Source organism: Oryzias melastigma, unplaced genomic scaffold, assembly GCF_002922805.2.
Source record: "Oryzias melastigma strain HK-1 unplaced genomic scaffold, ASM292280v2 sc00316, whole genome shotgun sequence".
NCBI lineage: Eukaryota > Metazoa > Chordata > Actinopteri > Beloniformes > Adrianichthyidae > Oryzias > Oryzias melastigma.
Genome location: NW_023416922.1, coordinates 154,779 through 171,722, shown reverse-complemented (window position 1 = coordinate 171,722; position 16,944 = coordinate 154,779). Strand labels below are relative to the sequence as shown.

Below are 16,944 nucleotides of genomic sequence, written 5' to 3'. Positions count from 1 at the left end.
TTAAACGTATGTCTTTTCAAAATATTGTACCTTCATTACTATTAAAGAATATTAAAAACTAACATTTAATTTTTCTTCTTTTCTTTCTTTTTTAGGATACTTCCAAAACTTTCAGACAAAGTAAAAACACGTCTTTCCTTGTATATATGTATATGTATATATCGCAATATCGACATTTTGGCACACCCCTAGTGCACACAGGTGCGACCATGGATTTTTTTTAGGCGAACCATTAACACATCCATTTGCATGTGCAATGAAATTGATCCCTTTCTAGATCCCTGAGTCTTTATTTCTCCATTACCACTTGATTTACTTCCAGTGTAGGAACCTTTTGGAAGCAGTAGTTTTTCTTTTTAGGATAGGTCAGAGACGGAACACTGTCCAGCTGCTGTTTCCAAAGATCGCCTTGTGTTGGTTCCCATTTTGAAAGTGCAACATTCATATTATCTTACACAACAACAGCAACTGCTGTTTTGCATTTCACAAGATTGTGCACACTTTCTGCAATGAAAGGGCAATAATAATGAGTTTTATGTTTATAGTATGTTTTTTTTTTTTTGGTTAACAAAAGTGGTTATGAGTTTCGTCTGTGAAAATTGTGAAAATACTGGAAATTACTGTTACTGTATGACTAAAAAGCCCTTCACACTGGAAATGGAAACATGATTTTTTTTTTTTTTTCATATATTGATGCTTGTGCAAATTTGCAGTGAAGCATAAAACTAAGTCTATTTTATGCACTATAGTCAAATCAACCAGCTCAACTTATTTTGAATATGAACACATCAGTGTCAAAAAATTCATGAGTCAAGAGCAGGGGTGCCCATTCCTGGTCCTCGAGAACTACCACCCTAAACTACCACCCTACCTGATTTCCAGATATCCTTGCACTTCTTGCTGCTGATTACCTGGACCAGGTGTGTTCATTATATCAGAATGTGAAGACATCTGACTGAGCTAATCAGCAGCTAGCAGGGCTTGGACATCTGGAAAACAGGCAGGGTGGTAGCTCTCTAGGACCAGGAATGAGCAGCCCTGGTCAAGAAGATAAGGGTTTCTTTGACTAGGTGTTTAACTCACTGAAGACTGAAAGACCAAAACCGCTTTTTACTGTCTCAACTTTGAGTGAACTTTGAATTTACTTGTTGACACAATGAAAATTTGAACAGTTTAACTCATTCTTAGATGTTTTTGATATTTACTGCTGTTTGACAAAACATGAAGTCCTTTAAAAAAAGAGTTCTTTCTTGCGTTTGTGTCTCTGCAGTCCTCCCCCAGCATTATGTGACTGAAGAGGATTTCTGCAACCAGCAGAGGTACTTCAGAGTGGAACAAGAAGAACCAGAACCACCACAGATTAAAGAAGAACAGGAGGAACCAGAAACACTACAGATTAAAGAAGAACAGGAGGAACCAGAACCTCTACAGGTTAAGGAAGAACAGGAGGAACCAGAACCTTCACAGATTAAAGAACAAGAGGAACCAGAACCTCCACAGATGAAAGAAGAACAGGAGGAACCAGAACCTCCACAGATTAAAGAAGAACATGAGGAACCAGAACCTCCACAGATTAAAGAAGAACAGGAGGAACCAGAGCCATCACAGATTAAAGAGGACAAAGAGGAGCTCTGCATCAATCAAGATGAAAAGCAACTTGATCTGAAGCAGGAAACTGGTAACTTGATAGAGATTCCTACTTATGAGGAAAATGACAACAGGGAAACAGATCTAGAGAAACGGCCGAGCTTTAATGTAACTGGTAATGAGAAAGACCAACAGAACAGACAAAAGAAGACCCCAAGAGTCTGTAAAGAATGCAGTAGAAGTTTTGGTTCCTTGTCTCATTTCAGATTTCACATGAGAATCCATGAAAAGGGGAATCTATTTGCTTGTCAAGAATGTGATAGAAGTTTTAGTCAAAAATCTCATCTTAATTCACACATGAGAACTCACACAGGAGTGAATCTTTTTTCTTGTAAAGAATGTGATAAAAGTTTTAGTCAGACATCCAATCTAACAACACACATGAGAATTCATACAAGAGAAAAAACTTTTTCTTGTAACAAATGTGACAGAAGTTTTAGTCAAAAGTATTATCTTGAAAAACACATGATAACTCACACAGGAGAGATGCCTTTTTCTTGTAAAGAATGTGATAAAAGTTTTAGACTTGTAGTTTATCTCAAAGCACACATGAAAACTCACAAACGACAGAAGCCTTTTTACTGTGAAGAATGTGACAAAAGTTTTAGTCTAAAGTGTTTGGTCAAAAGCCACATGATAATTCACATGGGAGATAAGCCTTTTTCTTGTCAAGAATGCAATAAAAGTTTTAGACGAAGAGGTGAATTAAGAACACACTTGAGAATTCATACAGGGGAGAAGCCCTTTTCTTGTAAGGAATGTGACAGAAGTTTTAGTCAAAAACATCAATATGATTCACACTTGAGAACTCACACAGAGGAGAAAACTTTTTCTTGTAAAGAATGTGATAAAAGTTTTAGTCAAAAAAGTAACCTCAATACACACATGAAAACTCACACAGGAGATAAACCATTTCAGTGTCAGGACTGTGATAGAAGTTTTGCTCTAAAAAATACCCTCAAAATACACATGAGAATTCACACAGGAGACAAGCCATTTTCTTGTCGAGAATGTAATAAAAGTTTTAGACAAAGATGTGAATTAAAACCACACATGAGAATCCATACAGGAGAGAAGCCTTTTTCTTGTAAAGAATGTGATACACGGTTTCATTACATACATAGACTCCAATCACACATGATAACCCACACAGGAGAAAAGCCTTTTCCTTGTAAAGAATGTGACAAAAGTTTTAGTCGAAATTCTACTCTCAAAATCCACATGAGAAATCACACAGGAGAGAAGCCTTTTTCGTGTAAAGAATGTTATAAAAGTTTTAGTCGAAATTATGCTCTCACAACACACATGCGAACTCACACAAGAGAGAAGCCTTTTTCTTGTAAACAATGTGAAAAAAGTTATAGGTTTGCAGGTGGTCTAAGAAAACACCTGATAACTCACACAAGAAAGAAGCCTTTTTCTTGTAAATAATGTGATTACAGTTTTAGTCATGCATAATTTCAAAACACGTAAAAACACAGGAGAGAAGCCTTTTTCCTTGCAAATACCTTGATAGAGGTTTAAGTTGAATATAAAGTCTCCTAATTTACATATGAGAATTCGCACAGGAGATCAGCCTTTTTCTTGTTTAGGATTTTTTACAAACTATTAACTTGGGGAAAGACGGAAAAATCAGCTGAGAATGTAAAAGATGTTAGGGATTTACCTTCATTCATTCATTCATCTTCCTGACCGTTTCGTCCCTTCCGGGGTCGCGGGGGTGCCGGAGCCAATCCCGGCTACTGATGGACGAAGGCGGGGTTCACCCTGGACAGGTTGCCAGTCTGTCGCAGGGCCTCAATCACACACATACACTCTCACATTCACACCTAGGAGCAATTTAGAGTCACCAATGAACCTAAGGGATTTACATAAGAAGGGAAAAATGTTGTTGAAAAAGTACCACTTTTCTTAATCAAGAAATAAAGTGAGATTTAATACAGAAGTTGTTTGAATAGATTGAAAAATTGTGTTATTTTGATGATTTTATGTTATCTGGGAAATAAACAACCCTCAGTTGTCCATCCATCTTCCTGACCGCTTTGTCCCTTTCGGGGTCACGGAGGTGCCGGAGCCTAACCCGGCTACTAATGGGCGAAGGCGGGGTTCACCCTGGACAAGTCGCCAGTCTGTCACAGACCCTCAATTGTGTCTCAGAAAATGTAAATATTTAAAGAAATTGTTCTTATTGCTCATAACTCTTGGGGTTCCATCATAATCAACTAATGCTCTCAAAAAATTGCAAACACTTTTTTGGTCTCTTAACCCGAGTTTGTAGAGTACAATACATTCTGAAACACTTCTTCCCACACTCATAGAGGTACCTAAATCTACTTCACTGACATTATGTTACTGTGTTTGATCCTTCAGCAAAGTCCTCTGATCTGAGCCAAATGAAAAAATCTATGATCTGTTGTCAAGAGGATGATGACACTCCACACCCAACAATGAAAATAACTTGAAATCAGCAGTAGAAACACCCTGAACTTTCATTACATGTACACAGAACCACAGGGTGATAGCCTCTAACAGGATATTAAAGCGGTTATTCAGGTAAAAGTAGGCACAAGTTAGTAAAACATGCATGGGAATTAAATGTATGAAGTCTGACATGTGCTGAATATATTCTTTTTTATCGTTTTTATATATTTTGTTGTGTACAACAATGTATTTTTTAATCATTTATAACCATGGAATCATCTCAAACATCAAATAAAAAGAAGTCTTTATGTAGATTATGTCCAATATAAGTATCACTGTTTAAAATGACTGTCAAAAAATTACAAAGTTCAATGAAATTAATTATTTTAGATGGACGTGTCACTAGGGAGAAGTTTTTTTTTTTTTTATAATACTATACAAACACTGGGATTTTACGGTTTGTATATAGAGTCTGAAGATGGACTGAAAGACTTGTGTAGCGACAATAGATTTAACACGTAAACCAGAAATGCGGGTTTACAAGCGTTTACATAGACTTTTAATAAAAGCGGAATTTCAAGCAACCGCAGTGACAATAAATCATATATTAAAATATAGCTGTGAAACAAAGTCTGAAACAAGATGTGCAGTTTGACATTTCTCACCAAGCCACTTCCAACTACAGGTAAAGACACTAGTATCTGGTATCAGCAGTCCAGTGTGAACACCTTATGCTAATAGTGCGTTCAAGAAGGGCCATTTAGTGCATCCTTGAATGTACCTTACATCCCCAGTGTAAACGTAGCAATGGAGTTTTCTTGAATGGATTTTACCAGTTTAAAAGTATCAGTCCTTTTTGCTCTGGTGTTTATTGATTTGATTTTTAAAGATTTTTTGCTGAACAATCAAAAAGTAATGTTCAGTTTATGTTAGGTGGTTTTTCTCAGTAGTATTTTTGTGCTGTAATTTTTATTATTTGGTTTAAAGTTTCTTAGTTGACCATTGTGATTATAGTTTGCTAGTTGTTTAAGTCTGTGTATTACCGTGACAACACTAGAAATATTTTGGAGACATCTCTAATCTAATACTTATATAATACTTTATGTGGTCAATGAACGATTCATTTTATTGTTTTAAACTAAAGCTGAGTGCAGTTTATATTTTGAGTCGTGTAAGCAAGTAACCATTTCGTGAAGAAGAAATGTTCTAATAAAAGTTCAGATAAAGAGCCCGACTGGTGTTTGTCTTGTGTTCTTGTGATTCCTGTTTTCTATAAAACATTAGAACTCATTGTCTGTTCTTTTTAGTTTTCAGTGTTCTGTCCCAATCTTTACTATGAAGAATAAAGCGGACGTGAACATCAGTCAGATTTGCAAACATGAAACCTACACAGTATCTTTTTCACCATCTGACTGGTAACATTTAGTTTGATCAAAATTTTACTTCAACATTTTTTTCCATTTACATAGTTTACCATAGAAAAAACTGTTATTGATTTACTTTTTCTTATAAATGAAGTCTGTGTGCAGCTCCTGAAGAAACACATATTAATACTCTGTAGAAGTCTTCCTTTTCACTCTTCAGTTTTAAAAGTCTCTCCGCCTCAATGAAGATCACTGCCAGTGACGCGTCTCCACAATTCCTTAGTTTAGACACGTAATCCTCCATTCAGAAAAGGATTCTAAACAATATTAAAGAATAACTGGACAGCTGCACTTGTTTTTCTATTAAACCTTAGCCCGCTGTCTCATTCTCTGGGATCACCAGTGCCCCCTACGATACGGCTGGCATAATGCGTGCCTCATCTGCTACAATGTAAAGCAAATTTTTAGCAGATAAAAAAGTTTAAACGGTCACAAACTGGCACCAATGTAATCAGAAAGCAGAGTCCTTAAAAATCTTAAAAATTAAGATGAATAGGTCTTATTTTTCATCAACGTGATGTGACCTCACGAGAAAGCAGAAAACACAAAAAGACAAATACAAAACAAATAAGTTAACAATTAGGACTTCCGATTATGGACTTAAGCGAATTGTGCACGGTAGGCATCACAACAGCCCACTACTCAAAACAGCATCTTTGCGGCAGTTTGACAGCACTCTGTCTCCCCCTATGGCCACCAGCGGGTGTCATCTCCATAGTACTGACGGACCTACATCTCCTAGCTACCCCTGCCCACAGTTCATTTATGCTGCTCAGCTGTCTTCAATCTGACCTGCTTCTTGAGCAGCACCCAGAGCCTCACTCAGTGCAAAGTATTGTTTGTGCCTACCTTACTGAGCATTTCATTCTGGAATTGATCTTCTGTGTACCTGAACCTGCTTCATCTCTGTTTGCCAGCCACCAGCCCTGACCCTCGCCTGGATTCTGACAACTCTTTTCTTTGAGTTACATAAAAATTTCATGTTTTGGAGTTGAATAAGTGTACAATAAAACTCATAATTGTGGAAAGTTTGGAAACTGTTCTTTTGTTCATTAAGCTACTGATTAAATTGTTACTTTTTAAAGAGTGTGTACTCATTTATGCTGAGCACTGTATATTACATTGACACCAGGAGACTGAGGCCTTGTACATGGCTCTTTGTAAATGTATCGAGGACACTAATGACTTGATGTGCCACAACCCACTTTGGTTAAACAAAAATAAAACAGAGTTTACTGTCTTTAGGGCTAAAGAAAAAGGTTTGACGTCACGGAACTTTAATCTATCCATTTAAAAAGTACCAACCAGTCCAGAAACCTGGGTGTAGTGATGGACATAGTGCTGTGGATCATTGCGTAGGTGGCGATTCGATTCACAAATCAAATTTAACGATTAACAAATTGAACCATTATTCATACTTTTTAATATAATGTTTATTGCTATTTTACATTTACATTTTACATTTTAAGACAGGGGTCTTTTATCTCTCCATGGTGGCTCCTTGGACAAACATAAAATAAGTCGGGGAGACTGCTGACCCAGACATGTCGACCGTTGGAGCCAGCAGCTCCCTGCTAATGGCTGCCCAAGGAAAACAGAGTTCGTCCACAAACTAAGATTACTAAGGTCAAACCACAAACAAAAATAACAAAACCCAGCAGTGTAAGACTGCTGAAGACAAATAGGGGAAAAATAATAAAAAGTAAGGATTACTTAATTAACATTTAGTGAATTTAGATTAGTTACATTTATAAATTGATGGCTGAGTTACCATGTAAACACTGGAATTAAAGCTCCACTGATTCTTTTTTTTTTCAAAGTTTCAGCTGCATTTGATTAATATGTATTCAAAAGTTTACGTCCGCACTGTCTATCTATGCTTGTTTTAAATTAAAATCGTTTTGCTTTCTTTTAACTTTATTTTAATGATCACACGTTTACAATTTCTTTTGTTTCTTTTAATGTTTTATGTAAATCATGTTGAATTGTCTCTCTCCATGAAATGTGCAAAATAAAGTGATTTTAAGGATGAAAATGATTAAAATGCTAAGAATCAACCATATAACTCACATTTTTGGAACCCCCAACTGCACCATCCTGGATAAAATGTTTCAAAAAAGAACTACAAGTTGTCAAAACCCACCCCAATGATGTCCATCCACATAAAACAAGTTTTGCCTGCAAAGTCCGAAGAAAAAGCAGCCCAATTTGGCAACACCGTCTCTGCTCCTAGCTTGCAAGTCTCTCGCTGTCCACTGGAATATACCATTGCTGCAGAGGAACGGGGGAGGATGAAACACTTTCACATGATGAGTCACATGATGTCAGTGATTTGCAGTGTTTGTTTTATAGCAGAGTTAAATAATAATTGCCTAACATTTATTTCAGACACTTTTATTGAATTTTCAGATCGGGGCCCCCAGAGATCAGGATCCCCAGACGTTTGCCTTTGCTCAATGGTATGTCCGCCTCTGCTGGTCAGTCTGAGGGTCACAGACAGATGCAGCAGAGATGTTGGTTGAATAGAATCCAGACTGACCGCTGGAATATGACTAAGGTCGGTGAAGAAGTCACATAACTACTGTGGTCCAGTGTCTGACACATGAATACTGTCATCAGATCAAAGCTTTTGGAATTAAACCAACATCTGAATTGGTGGATTCTCCAGAAAGAGGATCTGACTTGAAGTCATAAACAAGATTTGATTTCCTGGTAAAGCCTCAAACTGAGTCACGAGCCAGATTTGACGATGAGTCAGCTAAGATGCAGAAGTCAGTCCCACTGAAGCAAGTGTGTTCTAACAACACAGTGTTCAAAGGGAGGAAGACTAAGATCTGCTGAGAGCACCAACCCAGGTTTCTACTTTCCTGAAGAACTTGAATGCAGCGCAGAGCCAGAGGTGCTGCCTTCACGGACCAACTGGCTACTCTTTCTAAAAAACAAGAGCAACTTCAGGCTTTTTCCAAATGTATCTTTGTGTCTGCTCCTGACTCAAAGTGATTTAAAGAAAGAAATGCTTAGAAATGCAGCTTCTTTCTAATTGTCTATTTGTCCTCCATCAGAAAAATGCAACAAGAACACATTTAAAAACACAAAAAAGAGCATTTTTGTTGGAGTGCCTCTTTAAGGTCTTTTCTACTTTGAAACTCTCTTTGCTGAAGATTCCAATGGCTTGGATACATGACAGTTTAGACACGAGGGATGGATTCCTTTGCTTCGTTGTTCCGGCTGGCTGCAGCTCCTCCCAGGAGCTCCTCCCACCGTGTCTGAGAGTAAAAATCTCCAATGTTGGACAGAACCATTTCATTATAAGCATTTTTTGTTGTTTTCTTCATCCACAAACACGTGCTGTCAAAAGGAACCTGTAGTGAACATGCAATTCACAGCATAAACTTCATGGATTATCTTAAAAAGACATTTAATCTTCAGATTAACCTCCAGTTTCTACTAAATGTCAGTTATAAACTCTGCCCGTCAACCTTTCACAATCAGCCAACTATTATTTCCTAATCTTTAATTCTGTACTGAGAGAGAAAACATTACTCCTGATTAAACTTACTGGGCTAAACAGATACTAATATATATATATGACAAACATATTGAATAAAATACAGAATGATCAATGTCTTAACATGTTGACCACCTATAAAGCTGGTAGAACAAAAAGTCTCACTCAGTGGCCTTGCAGTAAAGTTTCCACCTTGAGACTTCAAGTCCTACCAAAGACTAGAAAAAAAAGGACCCACTGCCTCCCTGCTTGACACTCAACTTAAAGGGGATAGGGCGGGGGTCGGCAACCTGCGGCTCCGGAGCCGCATGCGGCTCTTTAAGCGCCCCCTTGCGGCTTATTGGCGCTTTTTCAAAAATGTTTGACAATAATAAAAGATGTCAGAAGGAAATATATTGTAGCGATTTGGGTGGGAGCAGAACTAAGCAGATAGCTGGCAAGTTTGAATCCAGAGATCACTTGTGTCCCATTCATTGCACAACCCAAGCGATTGGAGGAAGAACCGTACACGTAGGCCATGTGAATCGGATAGTGTCAACATTTTGTCCACCATCCATTTAACAGCACAGAACCACAGAACAACCTACACTGTGAGGACCCTGACTCATACACACACCACTCTCACTCATGGTGCCGGTAAAACACTCAAGTCCCATAATGCAACACAAGAACAGACACTAACTCCACCCACTAACAAGGAACTATTTCTAAATTAACAGTCAGGCTGCCACAATATTTTTGTTTTAATACGATTTCTGTAGGAGGACAAACATGACACAAACATCCTTTACGTTTTCCAGTTGTTGTGAGATGAGTGTAGATGCTTCCACGCCGTCTGAGTCAGCGCACAGCAGAATTCCTGCCCGTGCGTCTGGAGCGCACGTGAGCGCACGTTGCTACGCGGGTTTTGAAGTCGGGTCACGAGCTCCACGTACAAATCGGCACGCATTGAGCGCGCTGAATCTTCAATCCGGTTCAAGATTTCCACGCACAGTCGCGGCAGCTCAGAGCTGTAACTGTGCGTGGAAATCTTGAACCGGATTGAAGATTCAGCGCGGGAGCTGCTTGTGGGCGGAGTCTGCTTCAAAGCACAGAAGTACCAAACGTGATCACGAAGGAGAAATGAATCATTACGGTTTGTGTCCGCTCAGGTTAATATGACACCAAGATGAGATGAGCGCTAATGAACAGTAGAAGAAGAATAGAAGAAGAATCTCCTCCCCGCCACTGCGTGCGTGACCGCGCTGCTCCGGTGTGGATACCACCTGCTGAGCGCGGCGATGTGCAGGTCTCACACACCGGCCGCGTGCGGTGCGTGGCGGGGAGGAGATTCTCCTTCGATTGTATTTTTACTGTTCATTAGCGCTCATCTGCATCTACAACAGGGAGAACCTAAAGTAAAAGTGTTGAAAATCCCCCAAATCTTTCTGAAGACTTTTGTTTTCACAACTCTGTCCTTTTAAATGTCTGACTATAAGACTCACGCGCGCTCCAGACTTGGAGGGCAGGAATTTAGGTGTGCACGCGTTTATATTGACTCTTCATTGAAAGTGTTCTCTTGATTGACGCGGCCAGTGTGGAAGCACCTTAAAGGTGCACGTTACATTTTTGTTTTTTTTTTCAAATCCTCTAAATAAAAATAACATCAAAAATCGTATTTCTTTATTGCATTTCTTTAATTTCATCAAAGCAATGAAACAAACTGTAATTCATTCATATTGTAGTGATGATCTCAGACACGCTGCTTGCTGTCGGTCTGGCAGCGCAAGGAATTGTGGGTTACCCATTCTTTTGCCTGTCTGACTGGAATTGGATTTAAGTTTGGGTTTTCCTCAATGTGTTTTGTTGTCTGACTGTTGAACATTTATGATTTTGTCCTGTTATGTTTGAATTCTTCCTGCACCTGGAGTGAGAATGAGGGAGAGACTGATCAGGACCCCCCTCTCGTTGTGTCATTGAGGGATGTCTATATAAAAACTTGTATGTTCATTATGAGGCCATTCAGCTTTTGTCAGATAGTAAGACACTGCATTGTCTCACCAACTCGTCATGAGGCCAAAAATGAAGCTTATATGACACGAGGACACGCAGCAGGAGAAATAATCGTTTAAATAATTGTTTATTTGACACATTCTCCATGTGTTACTTACAGTGTAAGACTCTTATAAGCCGTTTCAATCTATGCGGCTCCAGACATATTTGTTTTTTATTGTATTGGTCCAAAGTGGCTCTTTCAACACTTTGGGTTGCCGACCCCTGGGATAGGGGGATATATCACAAACGCACCTGTGTCTGCAGGTCACCACTCCCCAGGGGAGGGGTCAAACGTGGAGAACAAATTTTACACATTCAGCGAGTGAGACTTAAACTTTGTGTTATCCAATCCACTGGTTCTGTTCTTCCTCTAGATAATGACATGTCTCTCTGCAGAATAGGAAAAAAAAGTGTTTTCAGTGAGTGAGTGGACAATATCTTCACACTCCTACTTTTTTCTACTGTTTTCATTTCCTTTATAACATCTGGACGTTGCTTCAAGACTGATATGAAGCAATATGACTGATGAAACAATCACACGATTGGATGGAGCTCTGTGTTCTGAGCTCAGCAGTCAGAACTGGACTTGAGGAGTCCAGCTTTGGAACCTGCAAAGAACCAACAAACAGCAGAAAGCCACACTGTGGGAAAGACTCCACATTTCTGACTGATGTTCACGTCCACTTTATTCTTCACAGGAAAGATTGAAACAGAACACTGAGAACTAAAAAGATCAGAGAAACACTTCTAATCTCTACTAGAAAACAGGAATCACAACAACACAAACACCAGACTGTTTCTTTATCCACCTCTTTATTAATACATTTTTGGAAAAATCTTTTTTTCACTTAACTGTTTTTTCCTCACAACAAAAAATAAATTGCAATGATTTTATATTGAAAAAAAACCCCAGAAAATTCACAATTACATTTAAAGGTGTGCTAAAATTAGAGATGTGTAAAAATATTTTTATGTTGTCATGGCAACACATAGACTTAAACAACATTGTCTCAGTATAAACTACAACCACAAAGGTTAACTCAACAACTTTTAAGAAATATAATAAAAGTACAAAAATCTTCAAATTAAATTCAACCAACAAAAAAATGATAAAAATTTCCTTAAAATCAAATCAAAACTTCCTGATTAAAAATAACACATTTTTATTAAGAGGTATATCGAAACAAATGGCTTTGATGAACAAGTTAAACAATTTTGTCTATCAATTCAATATATGAAATTAAGTACACAATCCCTAATTTTGCAAAATGTGATCATTGTCGCTTATAGATTATGAAAACAATTTTTTTTATCTTAGAATATTATGTTCAAAACAGAACTATTCCCCTACCGCTCCAATTGTAGGGACATTTGTAGAGGCAAGGTTCTCTGAAATAGCCCTTTTTTTTAAAATAGGGTAACCCTGGCGGTGAAGGGATGCAAAGTATACAATAGAAAAAATATAGTTGGAGTGAGACTATGAAGTCTCAGTAAGGAAGAGCAGATTAGTTTTAAGCATTTCATACAGTTCTTAATGACTTGTTTCGAATAGGCTTTTCTCCTGTATGAAGTCTCATGTGTTTTTTGAGACTACCTGCCTGAGTAAAACGTTTATCACATTCTTTACACAAAAAGGGCTTCTCTCCTGTATGACTTAACATGTGGCTTTTGAGATGAAACGCTTCTCTAAAACATTTTGCACACTCTTTACATGAAAAGGGCTTTTCTCCTGTGTGCATTTTCATGTGTGCTCTGAGTTGAAACCCTTCACTAAAACGTTTTGCACATAGTTGACAAACAAACCGCCTTTCCCCAGTATGACATCTAATGTGTCTTTTGAGATTACATTGGTAAGAAAATTTTTGGTCACATTGTTTACAAGAAAAACTCTTTTCTCCCACGTGAAGTCTCATGTGTCTTTTGCGACTACTTACGGAACAAAAACTTTTGTTACATTGTGTACAAGTCATTTCTACGCTATGAGTTCTCAGGTGGTTCCTTAAATGAACTACGTCATTAAACAGTTGATTACATTGCAAACAAGAAAAAGGCTTCTGTTCTATGTGAGTTGTCACGTGATTTCTGAACTCGGACAAGTGACCAAAACTTTCACCACTTTTTGTACACAAATAAAGACTTCCATCAGATTCTTTTTTCAAGTAGAAAAAGTGATTACTAACAATTCCTGGGTTTTCACCAGCCTTTACAAAATAAAGTCTGTTTTCGTTTGGGGATTGTTGGTCTTTTTTAACAAAGGTTTCATTCTTGAACTTCTTTCTAACATCAGAGTCGCACTGACTTTCTGACATGTGAGAGCTGGCCACACTTTGGACATGACTTCTGTCTCTTTTCTTCCTCTGATCTCTGTTCTGTGGGTCTGTCTCTTCAACTGTAGTTGATGTTGATTCTTCATGTGGGTTTCCTTCTTCATCCCGACTATTGGGTAAATTAAAATTCTGCTGATTGTTTAGATCTGCTTCATTTTGATCATTTTCCTCATGAGTAGGAATCTTCATCAAGGTATCAATCGTATGTTTCAGATCAAGCTGCTCTTTAATCTGACTGATGCAGAAATCGTCTTGCTCCTCTTTTGTGAGTGGAGGTTCAGATTCTTTCCGTTTCTCCTCAATCCGTATAAATTCTTGTTCTTCATGTTCAGCTTTAATCTGTGGAGCGTCTGGTTGCTTCTGTTCCTCTACAAATTGTAGAGGTTCTGGTTCCTCCACCTCATTTTTAATTTGTAGAGGTTCTGGTTCCTCCAGTTCTTCTTTAATCTGTGGAGGTTCTGGTTCCTCCAGTTCTGCTTTAATCTGTGAAGGTTCTGGTTCCTCTTGTTCTTTAATCTGTGGAGCTTCTGGTTTCTCCTGTTCTTCTTTAACCTGTTGAGGTTCTGGTTCCTCCTGTTCTTTCATCTGTGGAGGTTCTGGTTCCTCCTGTTCTTCTTTCATCCGTGGAGCTTCTGGTTCCTCCTGTTCTTCTTTAATCTGTGGAGCTTCTGGTTCCTCCTGTTCTTCTTTAATCTGTGGAGCTTCTGGTTCCTCCTGTTCTTCTTTCATCTGTGGAGGTTCTGGTTCCTTCTGTTCTTCTTTCATCCGTGGAGCTTCTGGTTCCTCCTGTTCTTCTTTAATCTGTGGAGCTTCTGGTTCCTCTTGATCAACACCTAAATTCCTCTGCTGGTTAGAAGATTCCTCCTCTCGACTTGCATAACACTGGGGGAGGACTGCGGGGACAGAAAGACAAAAGAGTGGACCTTTTATGCTTTTAAAGTTTCTGGTATTATCAAGCACCAAGCAGATAATCTAAATCTCCCTTTTTTAGCTCTATAGTTTAAATAAACAGAAAAAGTTACCTCTTGGTTTATTATCAAAGTTTGGACAGTAAGAGAAGATGTTACTCTTTCAGTCTTAAGTAGGTCAAACATAATCACACCTCGGGCTCTCATAACTTAAATCAATTGTCCGTTCACATCTATGGAATTCTTGTCAAATTCCTGTAAATCCTCTATGTTCTCACAAGCGCTGAAGTAACAGCTTCATGGTTATCTTAAAGTCTGTTCCTGAATCTCCTGCTGCATGTGGGAGGAGCTTCCAGGGTTTTTCCTGCATAGAGAATTTGATGTCGGCCGCCACCAGCTCCTGGGAAAGAGGGAGAGGTGGCTGATTGTAGGAGCCCAGACTGAGAGAGGGTCCACAGAGACCCGAATGATGACAAAATGATACAACAGAAAAATAATTTCAGTAAACCAATAACCAATATATAATCGCAAATATTTTGATTTTAATGTCAAGGTAACAATAATTATATTAGAGCTGTGAGACGATAAATTTTTTTTAATCGCGATTAATTGCATTTTGTCCAGAGTTAACTCGCGATTAATCGCAAATTAATATGTGGCCTGTTTTTAGGGAAAAAAAATTTGCTTCATGGAATTTGGCAGTTCTACATTAATTATGAAAACAAGAATGGCAAAACTAATAGTTTTCATCCGAAATACTTTATTTTGTAACATTGTATTGAGATAAACTTTAACAATAAAATACTGTAACCTAAAATGCCTAACAAAAGCCCAAGTGAAGGACATTTTAAATTCAAAACTTCAATCAACGTTCAGTAAAATAAAATCAAAAACATCAAAAATAAAATTTCCATAACACTTTCATGTTCATTTTTTGTCAGGACCAAATCTTTTCCTCCTCTGCTGAACTACAGTAATAAATGAAATAGAGATTTATCATTTCCAATGAACTTTTGTTTTTTTAAAACATTAAAGACAGAAAAAAGCGGGATACACTGTGGATAGTTTGACAGTCTGTTACTGCCGCCGCGTTCTCTGGCTGGAGCTCGATGCAGTGACCTGGATGTTTTATGATGTAGTTTCCCTCTATTGCCATTATGGCTGCCACGATTATTCGACTAATCGACGACTATTCGACTATTAAAATAGTCGACGAATAATTTGGTCGTCGAAGCGTCGTTTTTTGTTTGTTTTTTTCCTTGTTTTGATCTTAAAACTACGGTTCGCGCTTTCTAATGCCGGGTCTGCCATTCTCTTTGTCACACATGTGCAGTGGTGCTAATCCGGTCGGCATTGACGTAACAGGAAGTTCCCAGTAGGCTCATAACAACACGCTAGCTAAAAAGTGTGGGAAACATAAGGAAAATAAAAGAGGAAAAAGTGTCAATGTAATTTCTGTAAGACAGAACTTGTGTTCCATGAGAGCACGATGGCGATAAATGATCACCTGAAGATGAAGCATGTTGAGACTGAGTTTGATCACGCTGAACAGAGAGCTTCGTCTAGCTAAGCTAACATCGGCGCTAGCAGCTAGCGCTGCCGCGGCTGTCATTACTGCGCTGTTTGGAGATGAACCAGAAGATCTGCAGCAGATCCGTGTCTACGGCGCTTCTGTCTGCATAGTGAACGTTTCATAATCTGTGTTCTTCTAACCAAACGCCGCGTGGAACGGCGCGGATAATGAGTTTACACTGGAAATGAACCGCTCGTCCGAGGCTTCATTCATATTCTGCGCCGGGATCACGTCGTCCGGTTCGAAGAGCGGATTATGAAACATTCACCCCACAGACAGAGAGGCTGTGTGTCGGTACGGATCTGCCGTGGAGTTATGGAACAATTTAAAACTACGAGTCCCAGAAGTGAAGGAGCTCACCTAAAAGTCCAGAGCTAAGTTTACAAGTGTAGCATTACATTATCTGCATTAAGCTACAATTAAATGTAACTTAAAGCAAAATAAAAACAGCAACAAACAGCAAAACAACATTAAAGAAGTGACACAGATTTATGGGTTCTCCCCCAAACTGAACAATATGAAGTATCGGTCTGTACATGTGCAGTGGATGTAGGTAGTGAAAGAATGAAAGTACTGATGTACATTCTAACATCTCCTGCTATTCTCCCTTTTAAAAAATATAAAATTCCCCCTTTTTATTTATTTTCTTTGTTTCTATGGGCATCCTCAGGTTTTATATAGGAATATCTTCAGTTCAAAATGTTATTAGTGTTTTGCTTTAATAAATGGGCCTCAATATTGGGCCGCAAATATTTTGAGTGTGTTTATGTCTGCAAATAGCTTTTGAAATATTTTATACATGTTTTATTAAATATATGCTTTAAAAAAGAATTGCAGGGTTTTAAAGAGTTTTCTGTTGTTGATTCAGATTACCTCTGATTTAAGTCTTGTTTTAATGCCAGAAACAAATGAAGGAGAAAAGCTGCAGATTCATTAAGAGATTAATAAACTATTGTCTTTATTTAGTTAGAATATAGCTTAAAGACCTCAAGTTTAAAGATAATTATCGTTAAGATGGCAAGGCAAGTTTATTTGTATAGCACATTTCATGTACAGAGACAATTCAAAGTGCTTTACATAAAACATTAAAAGAAACAATCAA

At 38.2% G+C, this 16,944-nt stretch overlaps 2 protein-coding genes across 2 annotated transcripts in view; one reads left to right on the top strand and one right to left on the bottom strand.

The window, feature by feature from the left end:
* The first annotated feature begins 1,581 nt into the window (after window positions 1-1,581).
* LOC112138256 (gastrula zinc finger protein XlCGF57.1-like) lies at window positions 1,582-5,594 on the top strand. The gene has a single exon (XM_024260820.2). It carries the CDS (start codon window positions 1,861-1,863, stop codon window positions 3,076-3,078), a length of 1,218 nt encoding a protein of 405 aa, XP_024116588.1. The 5' UTR covers window positions 1,582-1,860; the 3' UTR covers window positions 3,079-5,594.
* Window positions 5,595-11,827: 6,233 nt separating this feature from the next.
* LOC112138254 (gastrula zinc finger protein XlCGF57.1) overlaps window positions 11,828-16,944 on the bottom strand; it is a 6,016-nt gene continuing 899 nt past the window's right edge. The window contains exon 2 of the mRNA XM_024260817.2: window positions 11,828-14,254. Within this exon, the coding sequence (XP_024116585.1) occupies window positions 12,555-14,126 (1,572 nt within the window). The 5' untranslated portion in view covers window positions 14,127-14,254 and the 3' untranslated portion in view covers window positions 11,828-12,554. The remainder of the gene's footprint in view (window positions 14,255-16,944) is intronic.

Excerpts from the sequence above, each read along its gene's own strand:
- LOC112138256 (XM_024260820.2), top strand. The coding sequence starts at position 1,861 with ATGAGAATCCATGAAAAGGGGAATCTATTTGCTTGTCAAGAATGTGAT.